Genomic DNA, 15,292 nt, shown 5'->3' with positions numbered 1-15,292 from the left:
ATTTTGTCTGTGCCTTTGCAATAAAGCTGTAAGAATACAACTTAACATTTGCGATTTAATAAACTGTTTGGAACATTAAAAAAGAAAATACCGATTTTTTTTTTATGCTAACTCAAAAGAAAACCATTAAAGATAATCATCAACTTGTGAGGTATCAATTGTAAAACAAAAAATCTTTATTTTAAATAAAGAGCAACCTCAAGCACAATTCAGAAACCCAAGCAGGTTTCATAATGTTCTTATTCAAGATATAAGTATCTTTTTTGACATTACTTTCTATCATTAATCCACATCCTGTGTAATCATAGCTGTATTGAGTGTTACACAAAAAAATTACAATTACACAATGGCTTCAGCCAGTTAAGTAATTGATCTCCAATATTGACCAAAAACATTTTCCAACCCAGTGCACAGTTGTAGAGAAATAAAGCAGTAATGATTCACAAACAGATCCCTTTAAAAATTTAAAACCGATGCATACAACAACAACAACAACAAAAAACAACTATAAAGACTTACATTTCTGATTTGAAACCAACTAGACAAACATTATAGCCATTTCACTTTGGTCTAAAATAATATTCCTTCTGGAATGCAGTCCCCTTCAGCAAAGACATTGTGTAATATCACTAAACCTATGTACAACGTTACAACAGGCTTCCTCAGAAACACCTGAAAATCAAACAAATGGCCACTGAAAAGGACAAGTGGAATCGAGATAAACCGATGGACATCAGAGCAGATGCACTGTGATTAAACTAATGTATAAACCGGACACAGTTTGAAATTATTCAAACAAGAATAAATGAAACCTTTCCACACTGATTTAGACCAAAAGTTCAAACCCTGCTTAGAGTCCACGTATTCATGGGTAAGGCAAGTGTAAACATTTCTGAAATCCACCGGTTGTAGTACCCTGTACCTGTATGTTTGTGTTGCAATGTCAGTAAAATTAAGGCTCTGAAAAACTTGATAACTCTGCAGTGTGGACGCAGACGGCCTGCAGCACTGATGCTCGTTCTTCAATCCAAGATTCCAAAGAAAAAACATGTTTTTTTTTGTTTTTAAGTTGTAGTCTTCAAGTGTGGTGCAACATTGAAGTGGATACTAAGCCACCATGAAGCAAGCAAGAAAGAAAAACTTGGGATGGCACAAACTGAAATGCTGAACCCCCCCCCCCCCCCCCCCCCCCACCCACCCACCCCCAAAAAAAGAGAAATGAAACCATACACAAGCGCAAATAAACGTTTTCAGAACGAGTTTATCAACCCCTGTGAAAAATATGCAGTAAAAGCTAGTTTGTAGGAGCCATTTCCATCCACTGATTTTCAAAATATATTAAAAAGAAAATCTTCACAGTCCTTTTAAAAACAGGCACCTAAAACAAGTTTAACTAGAGCTACTGAGTTGTGCGGGAAGAGAAAAATCTGACCTGCTTGTACAGTCCATCATAAAGACTAATGGCATTTTCAAGTAATTTGAACCTAGTAAAGAGTTGCTTTGAACTCTGATGACATCAGGGCAAAATCATGATCTGCAGAGTATGTGGCCATCCAACCACATAACCCGCTTTAACTCAACATCAACTTGAACCCTGTGAGCGAGCAGAATTTGGTGGCTCTCGGATGCCTGCTGACACTCCATTCAACACAGAGTGTGAGGAGGAGGTTTCAGTGATTCTGGGTGTTGACTAAACTTGATACACTGGCATCACCATCGCAGCTGGATCCACCATCAGCATCGTCTTTGGATTGCTCCTGGCCGTCTTTCTGCGGTTTCAGGTGAGCCATGGCCTTATCTATGGTCGCTGTATTTACTAAACCGAAGTCGTGCATGCTGACCAGATGGAGCAGGATATTCCGGCAAAGATTCTTCTCGATGATGGTGGTGCTGTGCTGCTCCACAAACAACAAGCAGGCCTGATTCATTTGGTTGTCAGCTATGAATCTGCATGGAAAGAAAGCAGCGAATTACTGGCAGAAATGTGATCAAGCTCTGAGAGATAAACTCACGTAATAAGTAAGGTGATACGAGGAGAGTATCCAGGCCACTGTAATATACAGAACAAGGATTGCGTTTAACAGGAGAGGTTTGATTCAAAACAACACACTTTTAACAGAAAGGACCGGGGTGAAGTGGAAGTGAAAAATAACATACCCATGTTTCATTACATGCAGGTTCCACAATTTCATGACCTCTTTCTCTCCCTCGTTGACATCCGTGAATTCATCGATTTGCTAAGGGATAGTGAAGATAAAGTCACTTAAAATAGTAAATGCTGAACAAAATGTGTTTGCAATTTCAGATTTAGAGGGTGCTACAAACTATGGATGCACCAAAATGAAGATTCTGGATGCACTTGGCCAAAAACAAACTGAAACCGAAAATGCTTTATAATAATTATTTATTATTTTATTAAATTATATAAAGTAATTTTGTAAGACTTTTTAATTTAACTTAAATTTTAATTATACTAACTTTTAAAAACAAGCCAATAAAATAGCACTTTTTCTGAAAATAACACAAAATTGGACAGAAGATTTATTAAATATCAATATACTTGTATTTCGTTCTATGCAACAGAATGAGATTTAAGTTTTTTAACTAATTATCCACATAATGTATAGTTCTACAAAGCTGTTATTATCAGATCATGTGAGCAGAGCACAGTGGGAAGCAGATCTGTGGATGAGAGGGTAGCATCATTTTACCAGTGTTGCCCAGTACAGCATGTTCCATCACAGTAGTGCTACTGCAAACAGCAACAAGAAACATAATACATAGAAACTTCCTGTCTGCGCATTATTTGAGCCATCTTTGCTTTTCCGGTGAGCGGCAGATGAGTAGAATACACATTCATAGAACGTAATATTGAGTGGAGCGGAGCACCATGCAGTGACTGCGGCTAGATATTTATATATATTTTTTTTCTGCTGATCATTTTTGGTGGCCAAAACATGAGTGCATCCCTACTATAAACCTACAGTCACTGAACAACAAAGCAATTATGCTAAAAATCAACCCTTTATACTTTAACATTAATTTAATACAACTTAATGCCAGATATGCAGTAACGTCCCTCCTCAGAGGCGATTTGAACATTGTCAGTGGAAGCATATCATATTCAATCTCACAAAGACTAAAGCCCGGCTCACACTGTGCGATTCTGGCCACGATTTGGTCGTGTGAGACCAATTTTGAAATTCCTAAAAGGTTCCTATAATCCTAAAAAAGTCTTTGATTGCTGGTTTAACGTTCACCGGCAGCCGATTAATGGCCGTTGCGATCCAATTTTACTAGGGCTGCTCCGATCACGATCGCCGATCGTTAATGCGCATCTCATCAGTAAAGCCGGTTCTCTAATCAGCGGTTAATTCCATCAGGTGCGTGATTTCACATAGAGCAGCTGTTACTACACAGAGCCGTTGTTAACTGAGAAGATGGGCCAATAAACGCTGAAAATTAACGTGATTTGCGCATCTTCTCTATTATCAACGGCTCTGTGTAGTAACAGCTGCTCTATGAGAAATCACGCACCTGATGGAATTAACCGCTGATTAGAAAACCGGCTTTACTGATGAGATGCGCATAGCACCCCTAAATTTTACCTCTGACATCAGAAGATTTGGCGCACATTCCTGCAGTGTGACTTCTCCTACGACGAACATTAGTTTTTCCAAGACAAGCCATGATCAGAATCAGTGCTAGAGATTTCTTCTAACCGCATTAGCTTCCTCTGCTCACAGAATTCATGATATGTTGCCTTTGCCATGATAAACACCAGTTGCACAACGGTCTTCACTTAGGTATTTAGTGCTGCTTGCAATATTCTTCTTAAAAACACCAGTATTGCTGCCATTCATATACTTTTAATGATAGCCAACATTCGCAGTCACTGAACGTGTATAAATTGATAATGTAGAACTCTTACAAGTTTTTTTTACATGTCTTGACTGTCGTACAGTCTGACATTAATGACAACTGAGATCCCACAGTGTGACATGATCATCATGTTTGTATAGTCTGACAAGTACAATCCAAAAGGACTTAAAAAAAAAAAAAAAAAACCTCACAGTGTGAGTCATAAATGGCACACCATCTGTCTCCAGTTTTGATGGGTCATCTAGAGTCAATCTGATCTAGTAAATGCTACTCTGGATCTTCAGTGTTAACAGAACCAAAGGTTTTATGATCTTATGACTGCTTCCTCACCATAACGGTCTTCTCTCTGAGCCATGCTGGGTCCCTCTCGTCCTCACTGTCCACATCCATTTCCTGTGGCCTAAGTGGTGTGCAGCTGTCGCTGTGGAAGTACAGGCGGTTGTGGCCGCTGATGTATGTCCGCTGCTGCTCCTGTTCTCCATCCTCTGGCTCCAGGAACTCAGAGAGGCTGGGCTTTGAGCGCTTGGGCCTGAGAAAACCAAACATTGCGTTTTAACAACAGATGCAAAGAAATGCATGCAGGGTCTGTGATAGGCCCGGGTGGCATGATGACATGTACTGTAGAAATGTTTATGGACTTTATAAACTTTTGAAAGGTAGTCAGTGTGGAATTCAACTGATATGGGTTAAAAGGAGCACATATTTATCAATTTACAACTCACCTCAAACACAGGCCATCCATTGATATTTATAATGCACTACTGTTTTGAGTTTTATTTTTAACTCAAGTGTTGTATAATATAAAAGCAACGATTTAGGACTGATGCCAGGTGCGTCATTAATTTCTTTTGAACAATCGGTTTTGGTTATCAACAATCTTAAAACATTTCAATGCATCACAATAAGTTTCTAATTAATCTACTGCTGAGTGCAACCAATTCCAATTTAAAACACCAAGAACTACCAATTCCTTAGAATCCAGATCTGAAAAGAACTGGAATAAAGAAGGAAGATCACTACTATCAGCAGATGGTCTACAGCTTCCACACACTTTCTGATTAAATTATAACTATATTGTAATACACACAGACACATACATACATACATACATACATACAGAGACAGAGAGAGACCCCCCCTCAGTCTTTCTTTCACTTTCAACCCACACAGACCTGCAGACAAGAAAGTGTGTAACTGGAGTCCTCTTCACCGGGCCGTTGCGGCTGAAGGCAAAGCCAGGCTGGCAGTGGATGTCCTGAGGGTTGCCCACATAAGAGCCATCATAGCAATCATTAATCGACACATCTATCCTGGCTCCTTTAGGATGAGGCTGCGTGAGATAAAAATGACTTCATCACTATAAACATTTCTACCAAACATGGCCTGTATTTAAGCTGCTCTGCAAGTGGTCTGTCAGAACACTAATATTTAGTCATTTTTCCAAAGGTTGTGAATGTATAACCTAGCTCAACTAACAGGCATTCACAGATTGATTCCCACAAAAGTGTAAGCACTGTGGCATTACGACTAGCATTATGACTAGGTAATCCATGCGGTCTGGTGACAGTTTCATAACCTTGAAATATTTCTTACCACATAGTTGAAGATGAAGCGGCTGTGGGAGAGCTTGAGGTGCTTGAGGAGACTGTAGAGCTTTCGGCAGTTCAACGTGCACCAGGGACAGTGCAGGTCATCTCTGGCCTCCGTCTGCTGCCGTGCGTTATTGTTATACAGGAACTACAAAACAAGTGGATGACACAAGAGATCATGACTACACATCAGCCCACCATACAAGACCAACAATGGGTCAGAGCAAAATGTCAAGGCAGGACTTATGGACTCTCAGCGCTCTCATGGCGATACAAGGATCTTCTCCTAGCATTAAAAACTTGTGTGTCATCCTGGAGTGACCAATTCTACAGCGGGTATAAACAATCTGTTCCCATCGGTTAGAAAACTGATAGAAAATTTATAGAAAATTCCTTTTCCAACATTGGGACTAATTTCATTAAGTTTATTCATTGTATATAGATCCCACTCCGTCATTTGTAATTACTCACCTGATAATAAACACGTAGTTTCTGACGAGGTTCAACATGAGTTTGTTCTCTTCTTACTGGTAAATCAGCACCAATTGATTCATTAACAGCTGCGATCAATAAAACATCATTGTTAAGGCCATTATCCTCAATACTGCACACAAATTATTATGCTTTAAAGAACAAAAAGTTAGTGATCTTCACTTGTAATCACTAACCAGGTTTGTGTTCTTACCTACTGCGTGTAGCGGCTTCACATTGCTAGGCTTGCTGCTGTCTACTGTGCTGGACTCAGAATTGCGTGTGGCAAGCGGTTTGGCCACTGGTGCCGTTCCCCTGTCAGCGGTGTCATTGGTCCATCGCAAAATGAACTTCAGCGTGGGTCCCTGAGAAAAGGTCTCGAAGGGTGGTAGCCACTGAAACACAGGGTAAAGATCCTAAATAAAAGTCCAAAAACTATTTAACGACATCCAAACATCTTGAAAAGCCACATGCAGACTAAAATAACACAATGCCTGCAACTGACCTTTCCATCTAGTATGGTTTCCCACGTTGCCCTTTTCTTGCCTACAGGACTCTCCTCTATCTCCTGCATGGAGACTTCATACTCGCCATCTAAAAGCTGGAGGCGTCTGTTGAAAGAACACAAAAATCAATGTCTTAAACCAGCCAAGCAAACAAAAAGCAACTGAACAATACAAGAACAAGCAATTTAACATAGACCATTTACCTATTTTTATCAAAAACTGTCATTTGCGCAACGAATGTAGTTTCTCCATCATCCTGATTAGAGCAGTATCTCTTCTTCCTGTTAGACAGCTCTTCCATAACATCTGAGAAGAAAATCAATTCTTGGTAAAAAGGCCTCATCAAAATGCAAAACTCGCTTTGAGGTGCAAGACTATCATAAGCTATTTTAAAATCTCTGAAGCTCATACTGGTATCTCTGGTGGTCATGCCGTTGTGCTCTCTCCCCCCTGGACGAGACACTCTGAACAGAAGGGAGTAGGACTTCACCATGTGGCTGTTACTGGGTTCAAACTCTTGGCTGGGCACGTTCAGTGTGGGGAAAGCTCCATGCTTGGTCTGGCTGCTGTCTGGGTTCAGAGGCACCTGCTTTTTACCTGTAGGCACTTGCTTCACTGGACAACTTACATCCTAGAAAAACAGAAAAGAAACAGGAGTTCAAAGCACCTTAGAAGCCATATATACACCGGTTCATCTCAATTAATTAGAATGTCGTGGAAAAGTTAATTTCAGTCATTTTTATTTCAGTAATTCAATTCAAATTTGTGTATTAGATAAATTCAATACACACAGACAGAAGTAGTTTAAGTCTTTGGTTCTTTTAACTGTGATGATTTTGGCCCACATTTAACAAAAACCCACCAATTCACTCTCTCAACCAATTAGAATACTCCATAAGACCAATAATTAAAAAAAGAAGCATTTTTAGTTAATTGTTGGCCTGGTTGTTCAGGTCTGGTGAGTTTGCTGGCCAGTCAAGCACACCAACACCATGCTCATTTAATCAACTTTTGGTGCTTTTGGCAGTGTGGACAGGTGCCAAATCCTGCTGGAAAATGAAATCAGCATCTTCAAAAAGCTGGTCAGCAGAAGGAAGCATGAAGTACTCCAAAATTTCTTGGTAAAAGGGTGTTAAAAACACAATGGACCAACACCGGCAGATGACATTGCACCCCAAATCATCACAGACTGTGAAAACTTAACAATGGATTGAGCTATAAGCCATGAGCTTCTCCACCCTTCCTCCAGACTCTAGGACCTTGATTTCCAAATGAAATTAAAAAAACTTGCTCTCATCTGAAAAGAGGGCTTTGGACCAATGGCAACAGTCCAGTTCTTCTCCTTAGCCAAGGTAAGCAAATTCAGCAAATTCTTTGACACGTCTGTGTGTGGTGGCTCTTGATGCCTTGACCCCAGCCTCAGTCCATTCCTAGTGAATTTCACTCAAATCCTTGAACTGATTTTGCTTGACAATCCTCATAAGGTTGTGGTTCTCTCTGATGTTTGTGCATCTTTTTCTTCCACACTTTTTCCCATCCATTCAACTTTCTGTTAACATGCTTGCTTGGATACAGCACTCTGTGAACAGCCAGCTTCTTTGGTAATGAATGTTTGTGGCTTACCCTCCTTGTGAAGGGTGTCAATGATTGTCTTCTGGACAACTATCAGATCAGCAGTCTTCCCCATGATTGTGTAGCCTAGTGAACCAAACTGAGAGACTTTTGAAGGCTCAGGAAAGCTGTGCAGATGTTTTGATCTGATTAGCTGATTGGCATGTCACCATATTTTAATTTGTTGAGATAAATAGGTGGGTTTTTGTTAAACGTGAGCCAAAATCATCACAATTGAAAGAAAAAACTACTTCAGTCTGTGTGCACTGAATTTAATACATGATTTCACAATTTGAGCTGTATTACTGAAATAAATGAACAAATTCTAATTTGAGATGCACCTGTAGATTGTAGTGTACTACTAAAAGTTGACTGATGTTTACAAATTTAACATTTTAATCCCTTTAATTAGTGAAAGTTCTGTAAATTTGGGGGCAAAAAAAAAGTCAACGGTCTACAACGCAGAGCTTCAAACCAAGCAGCGTCAGTGTGGTGAATGTGTGTGATCAACTTAAATCCACTGCAAAATCTATGTGGGGAAATCTCTCACCCTCACACAAAATTCCAGTTTGCATGGATTCCTATTGAAATGACTGGATTTTGCCAATGAACAGTATATGTGACTGCACCTTTTCTCTTCTGGGACCAAATTGGTGGCTGAATTGGTGAAATCAAATGCTCTTAACATGGACATGTCAACACACGACTGAAAACTGTTCTTGTCAAGCAGTTTCATTGAGTTTGTAGTTGTGCAAGTTGGCAAGCATAAACACCAATTAAAAATTAACCTACAGTACAGACAGATATGACAACATGTACTGTATCAAGACAAGGACAAGGTTTTTTGATTGAGGAAGCTTGTTTTGTGTAGTGAGAAAGGTCAATGTAAGGCTGATGATACACAGGGCAACTTTTTTAGCAATGTTGCTGTCAACGGGCAACCAGGTTAGACACAGGACCGATCTAAAATATCCAGATAGAAATGTATAATATATTCTCAATAGTAAAGTGCTCAAGCAAAATTGCTCAAAACATTGCCTGAGATACGTCGCTATGAATGTTTATGACAAAGTTTTACCTTTCTCTTCTTGTGGCAGACCTTGACAAGTAGCACTTCCACAGACACTGAGTTTTCTTCATTCTCTGAGTTCTGCAGTGGCTTCTCTGATTAATTGAACAATAAATCAGAATCACCAATTGATCGCAGCACATTTATTGTCTATGCTAATAAGAGTGTACATAAACCTAATGTTAGCTTACCAGTTTTATGAAAGAATCCAGTAAAAGTGAGCTGCAGGTTTGATGCCATGCTGCAAGACAAAACTGGAGTTAAAACTTCTGCAATCATGTTAAAAAAATGAGCGAGCGAAATAAATCTAGATCAAGAAGATCTTACTTGTGAGATTCCTGATCCACTTTCGACTTCTCTACTTTGAATAGCAGGTCATTCACGCTGAAGCATTTTCTGAAATAACAGATGCCAACAAACATTCTGGTAAATCACTGAGATCTGAAACTCATTCAATTTATCTAACTACAACTGAGGTACATCAGTCAGTTGCAGTGCATTTGTCAACATGCAAATTTTCTCACTATGAGGCCTGCACAAGGAAATGGAAGGTGTGGCTTTTTGACAAACAAAAGAAATTAACACATTAGGTGCATGCAATCGTTTTACCTTTTAGAATTTATTCTTGAGTTTCTGTGGGACATATATGTAAGAGATCTGTGCAGGAAGATTGGCTAAAAGAACAGGGAAAAAATAAAAGATCAACCAGTCAAGTCTATTGTTATGACAGCCGTGTACAGTTAGCTCGCCAGGTTTCCACAAGAATTCAAGTCTAAATGAAAAAGGCATGCCATTTCGTCATGACCATGGACTACTCACTGCCATAAGATTCCTTGTGCGAAGAAATCTGTATATTTGAGTTGGTTCTGTAAACAGAAATGCAGAGGTTTCATGTAAGTTACACAGATGTTGCCAGACTTAAAACTCATGCCCTGTAAATAACCACAGAAACTACCAGCCAGCATCTACAAAATTAACCCTATTTTGGACAAATGTCACTCTTACACAAGAATCAAGGTGGCAGTTTGGCAAGTCTTAGCTAGTGTAGAGAAACTGCAAGTGGGGTTTTCAAGATTTTTTTTGTTCATGACTGTTCCCCATTGCTCTTTTACTACAATGAGTACCCAATGTCATTTTAAAATGCATAAAAGCACCATAAAGCACGTGCTATCTCCTGATGCACGTGTCTAATTTTCATATAGGATGTGGCCTAGACAACTAAACCGTGTTTCAATCCCTCTATTGTGAACAAACCATGACATAAACAACTTTTAACGTGAATTATCTGGCTTATTAAAGCATTTAGCGAACTAACGTTACTGGACACAATTTCCCGTTGTTTAGTCCTCAAGCTGAAACTATGGGTGGTAAAGCAATCGGATACTTTTAAGTACGTCCTAAAAATATATGTATTAATAAAGCTGAATTCACAAGCGACTTACTCTCGAAGGCTTGCAGGAAGAGTTCGTGGTCGGCTTGGACCTGCTCCATCTTGGGTCGCTTGACTGAAGTCATCACAACACCGGACGATACGTGCGCTCCTCCATTAGCCGCTTTGCTCGCGCCGCTGTTGGCATAAAAACCGTTGCCACCAGATCCGTGCTTTTGTGGAGCCATCCTGAAATAGCGTTAGCGGTCGAATGAGTCGTTTGAGACGGAGCTCCAGTGGATTCAGCCGAGTCCTGGGCCCAAACAAAGGGAGAACAGCCGAGACCGGTTCGCCCCCTCAACAAAATAACAGTTAACATAAACGCGCCGGCACTTCAGTTTGTTTCACAGACCGGATAGAATTCGCGAATACACAGATTTAACGTTACGTGAAGACGTGAAAAGAACGCAACGTCGTCTCATTTGCGTCGCGAACTCTTATCGGATCATGTGTAATGTGGATTCCGGAGCGCTTGACTACACGAAGAAGAAAAAAACACCGCGGCAGAAAGTATGCGTAAAGATTAGCGGTCCGTTTTCGAGAATATCGCCGCTGTTTATTTATTAAGATTAAATAAACAGAAGCGATGTGCCCTATAAGATTCAGCCCCGGGTCGAAAGTGCTGTAAATATTACCCGCCCTCCGTCTTGAATGTATTCCACACAGCCAAGGTCTCTAGAAGGCAAGCCTGCAACCATTAGCCGAAAAAAGCGTAACGGCTAAAGCTAACACTTCCGGTCTGGCAGTACGTGGGAAAGGAGACCAAAGGCCGTTTTTTTTTTTTTTTCAAATGATGTCAGTGGAGGAGAGGCTTCACTACACTGAATAAACAGCTTCTTTTTGGAAACGGCTTATTATTTTATGAATCCATTAGCCCAGATTTTATTGTTTTGAGTCACTTGTCGAAAGTTGCTAAAAGTAGCCAAATAAAATGTACAAATAGCTAAATTAGTTGATAGGTGCTTTTGGAAGAAAAAGTTGCTAAATTTAGCAACAAAATTGTTAAGTTGGCAACACTGCCTGGAGCATACAGACCCGATCATCTCCTTATGGTAAAACAAGCTCTGACAGATGATGAAACCTCGAGTTTGGACATTGCAATCAATTATGGTAGAGAGTGCGCCGAGAGCTTCCATTTCGCTTATTATTTTTTCTTGGGAATTTTTATTTTTTTTTAATAGACATTGTGGCGAGAGAAAAAAAAACTCAGGGTGTGGTAAATAAATGCTGAGCCCCTAGCTGTATTAAATATTTATCTGTAGACATATGCCTACTATTTAAGTTGTTTTTGAAAATTTTATCAGAAGTTTTGTTTGTTGATTGTCATTATTTTAAAACAGATAGTTGTAGTTTGTTTAGGGCCTATCGTTATATTATTATTATTTTTTGTATTTTTTTTTATATATTACCTAAATGTTTTTTTTTTATTCAGTTCACTTTGATAAACGTCCATTCCTTTTAATTCGTGGCTGAATCAAATAAGTGGAACAATCATGCATTGCTTTAGAAAATTATATTGAAATGTGAATCTCGTGACTTTCCTTTTTAATCTGATCAAACGTTTAACTCAGTTGTGTGGCCTGACATAGACTATCTTTGGAATTTCAAGATTCAAGAGATTCAAGTAGTCAGCATATGTGACCAGAAGTGAAATGTGAGTCAGGTCTGCTCCATGCACAGTGCAATTAAAGAATAGCCTACTAACACAAGAAAAAAATTATATAAATATGGTATGGAAAAAAAGGAAGATGTGCAGGACAGTATACTGTAGACTAAATGAATATTAAGATGAGCAGGGACTTGCAAGAGAATAATGTGCAATCAGGTTGTACAGGGTATTTACATAGCAGCAATAGAGCTAAAAAAAAAAAAAAAAAAACAGTATAAAACAGTAATAAATAAAGATGACGAACTGCTGTGTGCAAGTGACAATGTCAGTAAGTATCTTACTGATAATGACTTACATTTCACATTTTACATTTACATTACACCTGACTTATATTTCACTGCTGCTCTCCATATAACCACGAATGTGTCAAATAAAAATCTTGAATTGAGTGAAGTCATCTAGGAATTTGATAATAGGCTTGTCAAATCAAATCCATTATCGGAACCAAACATATTACCATTATAATAAATAATATCATGATATCTTCTTCGCCGTGAAAGGTGTTTTAACTGTTATAGATTTATTTTAATGTTGACTCCCATCACTTGATTATGCGATAACAGGCCTTGAAAATCAAGTACATTTTGGCAATCTACAACACTAGATTTTATTTGTATTATTTATTTATTACATCATGTCCGTCTAACGTTACCTTTGACGTATATTTGACGCGTAGTTCAAATAGACCGATGTGTCGGGATATTAGTGAAATACTATGGAGAAATAACATTACTGGTGCCTCGTCGCGTCCTTTATAAAACACCAATGGCACGGGTTTTGCGAACGTTTATTGTGTCATGTGGGAGATGCATTTGTTGTACTTTTAATCTGATTAGTTGTAGGCTTTTGATTTGATATGTCTACACATCCGGGAAACCTCTGGACTAATGTCTACCGGATGTTTCCAGTTTAGCAGAGGGAACAAAAATACCTGGCGCGCTTGATCGTTTCTATAATGTGTTGAAAAAAAGAGGCATGGGCTCGCGCGACAGAATCAATAAACGAAATCTGTGTAAATAATTATTGATTTTTTCAATGTCATTTTTACACCAAATAAGGCAATTTCCGGCGTGTTGGCCGTCAGGCGCGGTGGCCAAGTGGTAAGGCGTCGGTCTCGTAAACCGAAGATCGCGGGTTCGAACCCCGTCCGTGCCTCGATTAATATAACACACAAGGTTTTACAGAAACGTCTTAACATAAACAAACAAATGCGCTTCTAATTACTCTTTGTTTTCATATGTTATTACTACACGAGTAGTTTTCATTTTATCAGGAGAAAAAACTATAGCCAGAGCACAGACTTGAATCCAAATTTTTATATGTAGGCCTATCTATAACCTGAACACTGCAGTCTGTCTATACAAATGCCGGACTGAATACTATGAATAATGTAAAAACACACATCACACCCTCATGAATATCGGCAGAAATGTTTGTAGTTAAGCAGCAGTTGTCCTCATCATAGACCTTGTTCACAGATGGATCCAAAGCAGATAATTGGGTATCGGCTGCAGCAGTAACTGGAGACCAATGTTTAGTGGTCTCCTTGTGTCTTGACAGTTCTCTATCCTCACAGCTGAAGCTCGTACTCTACTTGGCCTACTGTCTTTAGAAAATGGACAAGAGAAAAATATTTTAATTTCCCCCACTCATGTAAAATACTTGTGCATTCAGCACTTGAAAATGTAAAGACTGATCATATTATAATTATAAAGATTTTAGCCAAAACAAGAGTCACTTCGCACTTCGGTATTTTCTTCTGCTGGGTTCCAGTTCATATGTTTTTTTGCTGGCAATGAGAAAACGGACATCTCTGCAAAAGAAGCGCTCAACCTGAATATCTCAGAGTGTCAAATTCCTATCAGTGATGTCAAACCTGTGATAAACTTTTATATAATATATAACATAACGCTATATACAATAAATCCTAGTGTAAACCTAGGTATTAAGTTGTTTTTACAAGGTGTCTTTTAGGTCTTACAGGACTTACACATAGATATTTATTAAAAGGTGAAGAACCACCATCACGCCTTACTTGCCAGATAAAAATGACTGTGCATATTCTATTAGATTGTAGGCCTACTGTTTTTAATGTAATTAGGCAAGGGTTTATTCAGTGGTGTGTTTAACTGATTTATTTTAAAATGTGTCACCTTGATCTTTTGTCTTGTGTAGATTTGAAATGTCTTTCATAACGTTTTGTTAGTTTTATGCCTTGTGTAATTTATTCTCAGATCCCCATGAAAATAGCCTTGATACTGACATGTCCGTTTAAAAAAATAATGAATGAATAAATAAAATTTTATTTTAGTATTGCTTTATTGAGAAGAGCAAAAAAAAAGTTTAAAAAAATATGTAAATCGGTGTGTGTAATGTTGTATCACGCATGTATCCACAAGATGCCGCTGGCGCTCCAAATTAAATCATATCTGGACTATACAACGGCTACAGTGCGCAGCTAATAATGCATGACAGTGAGGATTCTACGACAAAACATTATAAAACCGAAAAGGTTCAAATCAAACAACTCAACTGCTTTTGTTCTGTGGGACTTTAATATGTTTGCCACACCAAAGAAATCTCTCGACAGCACGCAGACATTTCGCATTTAAGACATAAATGCGCACCCAGCAATAAACTTTCTAGCTGCTGTGCCCTAAACCAAAGACAAGTAGGTGAGTGTCACACATTCATAAATGCATGTGCTACCTAGAATGCCATTTTGGGGAGGGCCTGCGTGAGGACTGCGCGTGCTGCTGCTGCGGCTGTCTCATGGCACGCGACTGTGTGCAGAATCCAGGTAAATCCTTTAAGACGGCGGCGGTGACAGTCATCACTACCCTCCCGACAAGTGAACTTGAATAGATTTCGGCGCATGCAAGAGACGAATAAACTCGCATATCTTCTCAGAAGAAACTTGCACGCAGGCTTCAGCGAAGACTGCATCTTTATTTCATTCCTGTGACAACAATCGGAACCAGAATTGGACCACAAACTTTCCAGCAATCGAAACAGAGGACGTAAATCAAAGACAAGCTGGGTTGATACACCTCTCAAACAATGGAC

The 15,292-nt window shown here is 39.1% G+C and overlaps 1 protein-coding gene and 1 non-coding gene across 3 annotated transcripts; one reads left to right on the top strand and one right to left on the bottom strand.

The window, feature by feature from the left end:
• Positions 1-154: 154 nt before the first annotated feature.
• Positions 155-11,296, bottom strand: LOC127952890 (polycomb protein suz12-A). Of its 2 annotated transcripts, none has more exons than XM_052551759.1 (16): positions 10,571-11,295; positions 9,948-9,994; positions 9,738-9,802; positions 9,456-9,524; positions 9,320-9,369; positions 9,138-9,223; positions 6,860-7,079; positions 6,652-6,754; positions 6,448-6,553; positions 6,157-6,337; positions 5,943-6,031; positions 5,476-5,619; positions 5,055-5,212; positions 4,213-4,411; positions 2,158-2,237; positions 155-1,947 (listed from the first exon to the last, which is right to left on the bottom strand). In XM_052551759.1, the coding sequence occupies exons 1-16, from the start codon at positions 10,743-10,745 to the stop codon at positions 1,671-1,673; spliced, it is 2,049 nt and encodes a 682-aa protein (XP_052407719.1). In that variant the 5' UTR covers positions 10,746-11,295; the 3' UTR covers positions 155-1,670. The 2 variants fall into 2 exon arrangements, with proteins under 2 accessions (XP_052407719.1, XP_052407720.1); XM_052551760.1 differs by having other exon boundaries at positions 1,784-2,050; positions 10,571-11,296.
• A 2,013-nt stretch (positions 11,297-13,309) lies between these two features.
• On the top strand, positions 13,310-13,381 carry trnat-cgu (transfer RNA threonine (anticodon CGU)). The gene has a single exon. It is a non-coding gene; the product is annotated as a tRNA-Thr (tRNA).
• Positions 13,382-15,292: the final 1,911 nt, after the last annotated feature.

This window comes from Carassius gibelio, chromosome B3 (genome assembly GCF_023724105.1).
Source record: "Carassius gibelio isolate Cgi1373 ecotype wild population from Czech Republic chromosome B3, carGib1.2-hapl.c, whole genome shotgun sequence".
Lineage (NCBI taxonomy): Eukaryota > Metazoa > Chordata > Actinopteri > Cypriniformes > Cyprinidae > Carassius > Carassius gibelio.
The sequence above is the reverse complement of the archived record's forward strand: the minus strand, read 5'-3'. Positions and strand labels throughout refer to the sequence as shown.

Bases quoted from the DNA above. Each gene is read 5' to 3' on its own strand.
- LOC127952890 (XM_052551759.1), bottom strand. From the start codon at position 10,745: ATGGCTCCACAAAAGCACGGATCTGGTGGCAACGGTTTTTATGCCAAC. The intron at 6,554-6,651 runs GTAAATGGTCTA...TTCTTTCAACAG, and splicing joins ACAGTTTTTGATAAAAATAG to ACGCCTCCAGCTTTTAGATG. The intron at 4,412-5,054 runs GTCTGTGTGGGT...TGGTTTTCTCAG, and splicing joins ACACACTTTCTTGTCTGCAG to GCCCAAGCGCTCAAAGCCCA.